This window comes from Epinephelus lanceolatus, chromosome 9 (assembly GCF_041903045.1).
Source record: "Epinephelus lanceolatus isolate andai-2023 chromosome 9, ASM4190304v1, whole genome shotgun sequence".
NCBI lineage: Eukaryota > Metazoa > Chordata > Actinopteri > Perciformes > Serranidae > Epinephelus > Epinephelus lanceolatus.
In genome coordinates, this window is record NC_135742.1 from 24,762,558 (window position 1) to 24,775,207 (window position 12,650).

General features: G+C 40.7%; 1 protein-coding gene across 1 annotated transcript; it reads left to right on the top strand.

Moving 5' to 3' along the window:
* Positions 1–3,882: 3,882 nt before the first annotated feature.
* On the top strand, positions 3,883–12,650 carry pik3ip1 (phosphoinositide-3-kinase interacting protein 1). The gene is made up of 6 exons (XM_033620451.2): positions 3,883–4,163; positions 4,324–4,452; positions 4,905–5,021; positions 7,352–7,540; positions 7,676–7,754; positions 10,903–12,650. Exons 1-6 carry the CDS (start codon positions 4,055–4,057, stop codon positions 11,117–11,119), a joined length of 840 nt encoding a protein of 279 aa, XP_033476342.1. The 5' UTR covers positions 3,883–4,054; the 3' UTR covers positions 11,120–12,650.

Sequence of the window (12,650 nt, forward strand, 5' to 3'; positions counted from 1 at the left end):
TCTGACCATTACCACCTGCTCCTGTGTGTCAGCTCCCGCCTGCACATGCAAACATTCTGACCAAACATACCTTCACAGTATCAATAGATGGAGTCTTCTACCATCCAGCAAAGTATTAGGGGTGCTGTGAAACTGCGCTTACTTAAAGCATCAAAAAAGTTTGTCTTTGGTGCGTTACAATAGACAAACAAGAAAGGATGGCAGAGGAGATACCCGCACACCAATGCAACTGGGCTGGACAGCCTCAAAAAGGTCCACAAGCTTTTTATTCACTTATTATTATTTTTGCACTTTCAAGCACCTTTATTTTTGTGCACAGATGTCTTAAGTAAATTGACTATTGGGGCATCAGTGGCTTAGTGGATAGGGCAGGCACCCCATGTACAATGGCACTGTCATTGCTGCAGCGGCCCAGGTTCGACTGCAGCCGTTTGCTGCGTGTCATTGCCCCCCCCCCCCCCCCCCCACACACACACACACACACACTACACTGTCCTATCCATTAAAGGCAGAAACAATAACATAAAATAATAAAATAAAATGAAATTAAACTGATCATTTTTTGCATCGATCTCAGCCTGTAGATCTTTTTACGCCTGTCCAGGCTAGTTACGTTGGTGTACAGGTATCTCCTCTGCTGTCTTCTGCCATCCTACAGAGAGAACACCTGATTTTACTGTGGTATTAAAGACACACATACCTGTCTGTAATAAGTAGTGAAATCACATTCTAGTGCGTAATTACACTCATAATTACAGTTATTCTGGTGTCTCTGGGATTCAGTGTTATTATTATTATTATCAGTAATATTCCTAAAACAGTCCTCCAAATATCCAGCTTGCCTTGCCTTTCCTTTGTTTTCTAATGCCCTGCTTTTAGCTCCTTTTCCACTTCACTTGCTGACCTCTGCATCCTTCATGTTAATTATTCTCTGGGACCTGCACATGTTTTTTTTTGACTGCCTGATCCCACCGGCGGCAAAGATAAAGCCGCCCATTCCTGTGAGATTTGTGTTGGGACCCACGCGATTTCAATCCAAATGTAGTCCTCTACACTAGACCTTTATAAGTGTGTGTAAGTTTTATTGTTGTATTGTCAGAACTTTTATGTCCTTTGAAGTGCTGTTATGATACTGGAATTTCTGACTTTGGTTCAATACCTTTAAAAAAGAGTCAGTATTCAATACCAGTTTTGATGTCACATTAGTATTGTCAGAGGTGATTAAATTATCAGAATAATATCAACAGATTTATCAACATATGACTGTAAACCAAGAGAGTTAATTTTTTACTCTCTGTATGTCTCTGTATGTACAGGAGGTATCTCTATATCAGTTAAAGTTTCCATGGTGTATGCATGAAGCATCATGTGCTTATTAACATCTAGATTATGCAACAGCTATGACATCAATCTTGTATTAATGATTCATACATAAAGCTTACGCAATCTGTTCCCGTACAGCCAACATCATAATTAACACCTGGTGCACAAATCTCTGAGGTGACAGCATGCCTCTGAGGAAGCTACAGGTGGTTCTTGTCATGTTCTTGACACATTGTGCATCATGTTGACGTGACAAGATAAGGAAATGCTAGATAATGAAACTTGTCGGTCAAAATTGTGACAACATTTTTGGACAAACCTTGAATCGTCTTATCAAGATATCTCCCAAAGTTTGATTTATCCCACGCTCCATGTCACCTACAGTATCTGTTTGTTGATGAAAGATGTGTGCTGCTGACTGTATTGATGTTACCAGACAAAAACAAACCCATATATTTCAGTTTCATAGATTTATGAGTCATTTAAGACAAACCTTCAAAACACAGTCTCTTTAAAATACAAATGGAGGCTTGAACTCTGCTCTACTTCAAGACAAAGGCTGGAAAAACGTGTGGTTTGATATCTTGGCAGCTTGTCAGTATGCCTGAAAACAAAGGCATCATTTTAATCAAAAGACACAGAATCTTATCCGCTTGAACGACGTGTGCAATATTGTGTCTTCTTCCTCAACCTTGAAAACAAAGTTTGAGAAGGGCTGGAAATTTACTGAAGGCAAAGTATGTATAAAACTGGAAAATGACCATCTGGCTTAATAAAAGCCTTTGCTTTTTGTTCCTGAGAGTCTCTGGGCTCTCAGTACACCTACGTGCTGCTAATTAAATGATTAAGTAACTGTGGCAACAGGGAATAAGGCCAAGTAAGTACAACCACTTTTACTGGGTGTGTGTACATGCATACAGACGTGTACCATTTGGAGCATGAAGGAGTGTTTTTCCACTGTTGTGTCACAAGTGGATCCTCTTTCCTCAGGTGAAAAACTGCAAAGTCAAATGTTTTTTACTCTACCAATAGAAATACAGTAACGAATCTTGATGAATGAAATGCATTTAGATTTTTTAAGAGCTGTTTTGCTGAATATAATAAAGCGAACTATAAAATGTTTGTCTTTCTCTTTCCTGAGTTCCATTTTCCAAAGCTTTAAATCTCCATTAAAGCATATTGCAAACAAAGGGCTACTGTGCCACTCTGCAAAGCATTTCTCTGTAAATAATGAGCCAGAAATGACAAAACAAAAACACTCAACACACAATCATGGTAATTCAAAATTAAAATGTACAAAGTCAAAAAGATGACAAAAAGATGAATATTGGGTAATGGAGTCAGATTTATGATATAGTGAGATGAATTTGAGACAGTACATTAATGATTATGAAATAGGCTTCACAACCTTCAGTAAATCACTTGACATTAGCTCAGTTAATGAATTTCTGGAAGACCATCTCTGCCTGGAAAATAAAACGTTGCTATGATAAACTTTTCATGGGTATTTAAATATATCTTTTTATTATTTTATTTTCTATCTCAACTTTGTATTTATCAGAACTGTTTTCAGGCATGAAATACTTGTTTTCTGAATCTGTGTATTCTGGTTTTGTTTTCCTTACCTATATTTTTAATTTCTTTATTCATTCTGCATGTTCAAAACATCTGAAATTTAAATTTCATTTCTATTTGAAATTTTCTTTTAGTGGTAGAAATGGACCCAGTGCATGCTGGGAGGGGCTCCTGCCCCCTATAACCCTGAATGAGCGGAGTGTGATGGAGAATGCCAGACAGATGCTGTGTGTTTGCACTAGTAATTGCCCGAAAACCGGGCAAGCGTCTATTTGAAAAGTGGCTTAGTGAACATTGACTGACTCAGGCGCTGGCTGCCCTCTTTACCAGTCAGCCAACAATGACACAGGGCCTCTCTGCTGTGCGTATACAGCTCCCTGTGCACAGGCATATACATGCAAACACTATTGGCAGCTGTCCCCTATCTGCCTCTGTGGAGCCCTCTTCTTCTGACCAAGGCCAGAGGAAAAACAGGCCTCATTTGGTGGAGAGGAAGCCTGGGAAACAGGAAGATTGGGTTTGGACGGATGCACCAAGCACTCAGAGCCAGATAAGACTCTGCAGTTGGATGTGGATTATAAATGGAAAGTAATGACTCAGTGTATTTTCAAATGAAAATGGAGAGCAGAGCAGTTATTTATAGACAAGCTCAGAAACACTAATGAGCATGGAAATGTTGTTGGATGGGGAGAAGGAAAACGTTTGAGGATGAATTACAGAAGTGACCATAAGAAATCTGCTTTTTTTTTTTGCAAACTGGAACAAAAATGTGAATGAACTTAGTTGCCTTCCCCTGCTGACTGTTTTGACGACGTGTTTATTCTTACAAGGCTGCATGCCATGATAAGTTGCCAGACAGTTGATGCAGCTGATGCTATTTCCTGAGTGTGTGTGTGTGCGTATGTTACTAACCAGGTGAGGCTTTAGGACCTTGAGGTTTGTGCTGCAAAGGGCAGCTCCTCCTCCTCCTCCTCCTCCTCCTCCCACTGAAGGCTGTTTACCAAGAAGCTGAGCTCCTCTGACAAAAACAAGGGCTGGGACTCCAGAGAGAAGAGCAGTGTGCTTGATGAATATCTAGTACAGGCTCTTCGCCCATTTTAAACATTTTGTATTTTCATTTTTATTTTTTGAAAGGGAAAAAGCACAGGAGCGCACCATGTCGGTGAATTCAGCCCGTCAGCTCTGCAAAATGTTCATCTCCCTGCACGTTGTTTTCCTGAGCGTGGCAGTGGTGGAGAGCAGTGCATCAAATGGCAATGAAAAAGGTAAAAAATAATACATTATTATGATGTTTGTCATTTGTTATAAAAAGTGTGTAGCCTTTACTTAAAATCCCAAGCATCATAATATTTTTTTCCTTTCTTTTTTGATTGCACAATCACTTAAATGTGTTTTGCTCACATGCTGTTTTGTTGCTATTCTCAGACTGCGTGAGATCCAATGGTGTGGAGTACAGAGGGGAAACACAGAGCTCCTCCTCGGGTCTGACCTGTTTAAACTGGACCAACACCACTAGAGACTATGATGTTGAACTCCATCCTGATTCACAGACAGGTAAAAAAAAAAAAAAAAACATGAATAAATGTGTCTTGTTTTGCCCTACAAAATGAAGTGACTGTTGGAGTCAGCAGGAAACTGAGTATTTAAAATGTCAGTGATGTTGATAGGTACAACAGTTCCCCCACAGGATAACAAACAGCTCTTACATCTTTGCTGAGATGTTGACACATAGTTGCACACGTTACAAACTAAACACAGGATTGATATTTACAACCACTGATTTATCTGCTTATGGTGCTAAATTGCTTCTCTTACACACCAGCTGCCGATTCCTTTCTCTGTGCTCATGGAGGCCTGTTCATTGTGGTGTGATGAAGCCGTGTAAATGATTAATGAATCCAGTGGTTTACCCACACAGCACGACAGGCAGACAGACCAGAGACAGGCCTACATTTCCAAGAAGCATCAGTAACAGTCGTGTGCTGTTTCTATCGTACCTCCTGTAGGTGTGGGAGATCACAATTACTGCCGAAACCCAGACTCCTCTGAGAGGCCTTGGTGCTACATTGCTGGCCCAGATGGGACAGTCCAGAGACAATCGTGTGCAGTTGACACATGCAAAGGTAGGTAAACATTTAACAAACCAACTGGTATTTGCAGCAAGAAATTAAACATTTGTATAAAACTAGATAGAGCCCCATCTGCAGAAGTGCGACCTGGCAAATATGCAACCTCCAAATTAAGGACAAAACAATACTAAAGTGACAGCGTTTCTTTCTCTCTGTGAGTTTTTTTTAGCTCTGTTGATGCTGCCAGCAATTACTTTCTCTTCCTTGAAAGGGTCTCATTATTTTAAAATATGGGCTATGCAAGGGAGAAATAATGAGGTGAATTTTTTTGAGTTATGCAAATGTTCTAATTAGTCATCACAACAAAAAAGACAGCTCGATGAGAGATGGTGCAGGCAAATTATAAACTTTTATGGGTCAACAAAAAAGTTTTTAAAAAGATTCCTCTTGGTGTGTTTACCACAGATAAACTATGTGCAAGTATTAGTCTGCAGTGGGTCAGTTGGTCAGGGTTAAGCCACTGTGAGAAGTCTCGTCTGCTTTGCCCTTTGTTTCTTTCTTGTCTCGAAGCCAAACCAAGACACACAATAACAAAGCCCTGCAGTCACATGTCAGAAAGTTCAGTTTAAAGAAAACTCTTGACCACACCCCCGAGACCTCAGCTCATAGGCGGAGAGGAACAGTTTTCACTTGGAGACAAGTCTCCAATTGGCTGCTCCAGTTTATGACGTCATGCCTTTTAACTCCGGAGTTCGAAAACAACAACCTATGTGAAGGAAATGGAAAACCAGTTAAAGAGCAGATGCTGACATGTGCGAGCTGAACCTTCCTGTCTGCTGAGATAGAGCTTGTTTATGTCTGGTACATAAAGGCATGTGCGAAACCAGTCTTCCTGATTTATGTTCCAGCTTCATGAGAACAGTGTCAGGGCTGTCTTGCTGGTTAGAAGGGTTTTTGCATCAGTGGTAACTTTGTTGAACTAACAGTAATTGGAAACCACACTGTCCAGATGATGCACCAGTAGTGCATTACTTCAACAAGTGTCTCCACACGTTATGCAATTATAATTATTATATTTTATATTGAGATAAAGGACATTTTCTGGAACAACAACTGATAAACTGTTTATGCAAAATAACCTGACATACACAACCTTTTTGGCTAATTCAGCAATTTCAGTAGCTGACAAATATAGACGCTTCATCACATCGATGCAAAACTCATATAAAAATCCTCATGAAAGCAGTCCTGCTCATTGATCTCTAATATAACCCACAGTGATTTAATACACCCTGAGATATTAATGTAGAAATAGACTTTTTTTTTTTGCTTTAACTTATCATTATTAAGTAAATATTGATTGCACAAAGTAATGGCTGTAGAATACGGACACCATCTGCATTTAGATTGGTTCCCTATAAATCTCACTTCAGTGCAATTTTTTCTGCCACTGGGTACAATCTCCTTGGAAAATGAAGGCTCAGTTTATGGCACAAAGAAAGAACGTCAATGATTGTGGAACCAAAACAGGAAGAGGACAGCACACGTTTTCTGGTAGCTATCAGTAGCTATCCCCTGTCACCAAAGAGCATCAGTGTAGGTTCTTTGCACCTACAGTACCCAGTACTGGAAATGGCAGTGGAGCAACCAAAGTAACTGTAGAAACTCAACCCAGCAAAAGAAAAAGAGCGACATAGCTAGGCTCTAAGGAAAGCGGAAAGCAATCCAGTTGACTTTGCGACATTGGCAACAACAATAATACCACTTGAAACACCAGTGGGGACAAAGTTAAAAAGTTGGTACAACTAACGGCACCACGGTATAAAACACATTGCAAAATCAATGATATACACATTTATACTACAGTATATTATTAATTTTGCCCCAACTCTGTGTGGTAAAATATTCTATTGGTGGTTAAGGCCCAGACACACCAAACCAACATCAAAGAACTAGTGGCGATGAAGGTCAACTGTTGCATTGCCTCACATTGCCTTTGTCTTGGCCAAAAAGTTGCACTTGAACACACCGCAAAGACTACAGCCAACAGACAATTTGCCTTTACATACTGTGCCTGTGTGAGAGGAAATAAAGGATGGATTCAAGATACTACTTCGCCAGTTATCACAATAACAATGCAACCCAATGTTAAAAGAACATCGGGTTGTCCATAATTGTTTTTGTTACTGTGCACTAGTGAGCAATAACACAAACAGTTACGAACTGTCAGGGCCCTCACAGTTAAAAAATTACAGTTACTACTTGAAGTGATGTGGCTTCCATTGGAAGTGCATCAACACAAGCACAACTCAGCACAGTAGCATCTCCAATTAAAACTAATTCAACTTTTGTTTAACACTGGCATTGTTTATTTCTGTCTTTAGAACAAGCCCCCACTGTACCAGCAGCGACCGGATCCCTCAAACCCACAGGAACCATTCCCTCCACAGAGAGCTTTCAGCCAGCCAAGTCGAGAGCCTCTCAGGGAGAAGTTGCTGCAGTGCAGCCAGTGATGGGAATCAGCCAGAGAGTGCGCACAGCACCCAAAAAGAAAAAGGACCTTGGCATGCTCGGTATGTTGTTAATGCTGATGGTGCACTATACTTCCAGTTTGAATTCATCTTAGTTTTGTATTTTGCTACATGAACTAAATATCTTCAGTTTGTATGTTGAGTTTTTAACCTTTTATGTCACCTTTTGTTTTTTAGGCTACGTCATCGGCATCTTCATGATGGCGATTATAATTGTCCTCGGAGTAGGCATCACATTTGGATACTTCTATAAGAGGTCAGTATCTAAATCACAGCAAGATCATCAGTAGTTAGAGGTATTGATTTAAGAGGACCCAATGTACAGCATCTTTAAAGAGGCATTTAAATGGCTTCCAGGATGTCATTATTACATTGTATTGTCTGCTGTAACTGCAACATTAGGTCACAGTGTGATGCTTCAAGCCCTTTTTGTGGTTTCCTGTTTCCACTGTCACATGTAGTGTTGTTCACAGCTTGTAAAGATGTGCAGGAGCAATGCCAGGGTGATTTGTTGAAACACCTGATTGCATACATGTTTAATGGTCTCTTGAGTCGAGGGCGTCAGCTGTTGTTCACATTCCGGTGCACTCTGTTCTTCCTCTTTGATGTAATGCAGTGATTTAAATGTCTTTATGCCATAACAACCGCGACAGAACATGGGGAGGAACATGGCAGGATATGAAATGGCTACGGTCTATTTTCAGCATTCTTATTTTATATTCTTAAAAGAGAAGAGAGGCTTGAATTGGATGGAAAAGCCTGCACATTCGCTGCAGTTATGTAATGTTCAAAAGGATGACCCCAATGTTGTGTTTCCCCTTGGCACAGCACAAAATACCCGTACAGATCTGGGTTTGGCTGTCAAATCTGATTAGCAGTGCCCTGGTCTTTGTTGTCTATATTTAGGAGGTGATTATTAATAAGGAGGAGCAGCACGTTATGTCAGAGGGTTTATATCTGCCCTCAGAGTACTGTGACATCACCTTCAGTAATGGGAAAGTTGTGTGGCAAGCATGCCCAATTCAGCTGCCCCTCCATAGGCCAGGAGTGGCTGTACAGTACCATAAGCCTCCTGCAATATACATGAAGTTGACTCTCTTCACTTTAGACTTCTCCTGGCCAGAGAGAGTGTAACGCATGCAAATGTTGGGAAAAGGCTCTTGACCAACCAGTAGGAGTAGGTAGTGTACTGACAAGGACACCGATCCCCTGCAGGCGTCCTAAACATGAGCACGATTAAACACCCGAGGCTCTGCAGTGATGAGCAAGAGCTGGAATCTGTGCCATTGGGACGCCCCCACTGTTAAAAATAAATCACATCAGACTGTTGTGCAGTATTCAGTCTTTTATCATATTCTTGTGAACAACCTGTACTTGTTATTTAAAGACTCTCTGTGTTTCTGTGCCCTACATTGTTTTAAGTTGACTATACGGGTTTGGATCTTCGCAAAGTCTGTCACTAGAGAGGTGTTTTCACATTCCTCTGCTGAATGGGGCAATGTCTGTGCAGTTCTTTAAAATCTGAGACTCAAATGTAGGCCGTGTAAGCTAGCCGATCTCTGTCTGATACAGGAACAATTTATCTTTGACACAACACTTGCAAAGAACACACTTGTCAGTCTAGAGGGCAATAGCTTGCATTAGCATAGAGAAGCTTCCTTCCACTATCTACCAAAAACACCATCCTAGCACCTAGCCTAGTTTGCCAGGCAGCCAGCTCCAGGAAGTTTCTGATACCTCCACATTATCCCCAGTAAAATAGCACATTGACATATTAAACAACATAAATACAACATGTTATTTTGAGGTGTTAATTTTGTTACCTTTGGACAGAGCCAGGCTAGCTGTTTCCCTATGTTGTGCAGAGCCAAGCCAACTATCTACAGGCTCCTGCTCAGACATTAAAGTACTCTTAATCTTCTCAACTAATTCTGGGCAAAAAAACAAAAAGATGAGCCACACCTCAGTGTCGAGAATCAGCGGTGATATATAGAGTTTCATTAAATGCTGCTTTAAAGCGTGCAAGTAGGAGGTGTTCTGAATCAAAGAGTGTGTTGCTGTGTTTTGGCTCCAGATCAATAGAAAGCAGCCTCATGCTGCTCCCCATCACTGTGTTGCCTTGAAGGAGATAAACTACTCGCCAGCTTGTCAGCTCTCTGTTCCCTTTCACCATCTGTCCCTTGCCTTTGCTGCAGACCTGGCACTTGTTATAACAGGCTCTGTTATCTATGTACAGTATGTTATCTCAAGCTCCTTATCGTGAATATTTAGCTTGGGAGGCCCCCTAAAAGTGGTGCTGTACACAGACAGGCGTATTTAAAGGGTAGCTTTGATATTTTTTTAACCTGGACCTCATTGTCCCATGATTTTGTATCTAAATGACTAATATGGGAACAACAGTTTTTGAAGTTGGTCCAGCATAAGTAAGAGCACTGCAACTGGCAGTTGTAAAACAGACTGCAATGTAACGTTAATGGGCAATTGTGTACCATCAGTTTACATCCACTAAAAGTGTTTGTTTTTGCCACTGACAGGCTAAGTGTCTGACATCATTATGGAAAGGATCCCTACAGAGACAGACTTTTCTGTTAGAGAGTAAGATCTTTTTCTGTTTAACCAGAAACCGCCCTGAAATCACTGTCGCAAAATCCACCAGAGTCCATTTAAATAAACAGTAATTTTAACGTGTCAAGCCAACACATTTTCACATCTAACTGGATGAATTGAGGGTTTATTTCAACCAAACTAGAGTCAGTGATTGTTAAAGCAGTGAAAAGACGAACAAAGGCTTCTCTTTTGAGTTTAGTTTTGTTTCAGTCGACTTTAAATGAAGTGTGTTTTACAATAATAAAATTACTGTTTGTTTAAATGGAGTCTGGTGGCTTTGGCGAAAGTGATTTCGGGGCTGTTTCTGGTTGAACTAAAAGGATCCTACTCTTTAACAAAAAAGGTCTTTGTCTGCAGTAATCCTCTCCTTAAATTTTCAACACACTTAAGATAATAATTTTAACACGTCAGTAGCAAAATCAAGCACTTTCAGTTGACGTAAATTGACAGTGCACACATGCCCACAGTGATTTCATTGTTTTGCTACTGCTGGCTTCAAATCTCTCACTCAATACTCAACGATTTCAAAAACTGTTGTTGCCATTGGGCACTTAGACACAGAAACATGAAAATAGGGTCCAGGTTGAAAAATACTGTAGTTACCCTTTAAGGCATCACTATGATAGCTACTTATCATGATAAGACTTGACATTGATTTTTAATTTGCATGACAGCTTTGATATTAAGCTGAAAGGGATAATTAAAGCGACTACAATCAATATTTTATCATCAGATCACATGACTACTTGCATGTGAGGAGTCACTCGTACTGATGGATCTCTGTTGTTTGTGTTCAGGGGCCGGGACCTAAAGAAGCAGCACGAGCAGCGAGTGTATGAGCGCGAGATGCAGAGGATCACTCTGCCCCTCTCAGCTTTCTCCAACCCCACCTGTGAGCTGGTAGATGAGAACACCATCGTGATCACAGCAGAGCACGAGACCACCCCCGTCCAGGAGGGCATAGAGGGCGGGGACCCTCTCATGGGCCAGCAAGCCGGGACCCCCGGAGCATGAATTGGCATGAAGTCCTCAAACGCAGGACTGTGATACATAATTTTGTGGACCAAAACACTTCACACATCTTTGTTTCTCCTTTCTGCCTCCCTGAGTAACCTCTGTTTTAAAAGGAGTAGGGGAGTAGTGTTTGCTCCAAAGACTTGAACTGAATGCTGTGTCCTTTGTGTCCCCTGTCCTTTGGTTTTTATACATTGGAGGCACAAACAAGATAAGCTGTGGACATAATGTTAACAACTAAAAACCACTGAGGTGAATCTGTTGTTAATGAAAATATGTCATGAGGTCTATGACATTGATTTTTGTTACATTTGATAACCAAGAAAATAAGATCATAAGCTGCCCCCTTAAATCACAGTATGGATTTCGAGTCTACAGGATTAGCAAGTGTGTGTTATGGTGTGTAATGAAACCAGTTCTTTATGAAGAGATTGTGTTTGGAATGGGGGTTAATAATGTTTTGTTTTTAGTATGTTTCCATGTGGAGAAGGTGCTCTCCTCAGGAGGTTTCATTTGTATTGACCTGTTGGCTGTGCCGAAGGAGACGTGGATAAGAAATGTGGATGTATAAAGACTGCTTTGTCTTGGAGACACACTGGTGACACAGATGTCTCCAAAAATATCCTCCTCTGTGACAGGATGAGGGAACATGAGGTAAAACAGGCCCACTAAAGACAAGGGAAGTCCTCCAACTCTGCCTTAGCATGAAACTCCTGAATGTATTTGTTTATGTTAAACCCGGATGATTTTTTTTTTTCTCTTTGTACTCAACTGACGGGCGGTCGCTGGCAGACATGAAAGAGGACTTGCCCTTTTCTTCCACAGGTTAAGGAGTGACAGGAAATACACAGAGTGCTCTCAGGAAGCATGAGAGACAGTAGATAGTCCTCTCAGGACAAAACAGCACTGCCACAACACAGGACAGAAATCAGAAAAAAAGGAAACGTCTGTCTTTGCAGAGCAGGGCGGCGAGTGTGTTGAAGTGCTGAAGAAGCCTGGTGATTAGATTCAGACATTTGAGTTATGCACTTGAAGCTTCAGGGTAGAGACAGGGATGGAGTAGAATAGAAACGGTCCAAAGTTTGATGTTCGTTCATTCAGAAACACGAGTGCATGCACATGGTTACCTGCTGTATGTTTGTATTCAGGGGCCATTTTTCTGCATCCTAAAAAGTAGAACTACTGATTGAAGTCATTTTAGAAAATACCTGCCTGGAAATAGAAATCATCGTACACAGAACATTTTTATTTTGTTACACATAATGCACCATTACTTCCCAGTGTGTTACCAGATTGTTACCACTCCATCACTCCATATGATTTTGTTTTGTGATTATTGCTGGATCCACATCACTGGTAATCTTAAGTTACTGCTGCTCCATTTATTTTAAGTGTCTGTGTGCTGGTTACTCATATTTTCTTCATATAAGCAACATGTTCAAAATGCTGTTGTTTGTCATTTGAATTTAGTATTTGTATTTGTATGAATGCAGATTTTCACTGCTGTGACTGAAATAAAACATCAAACCGA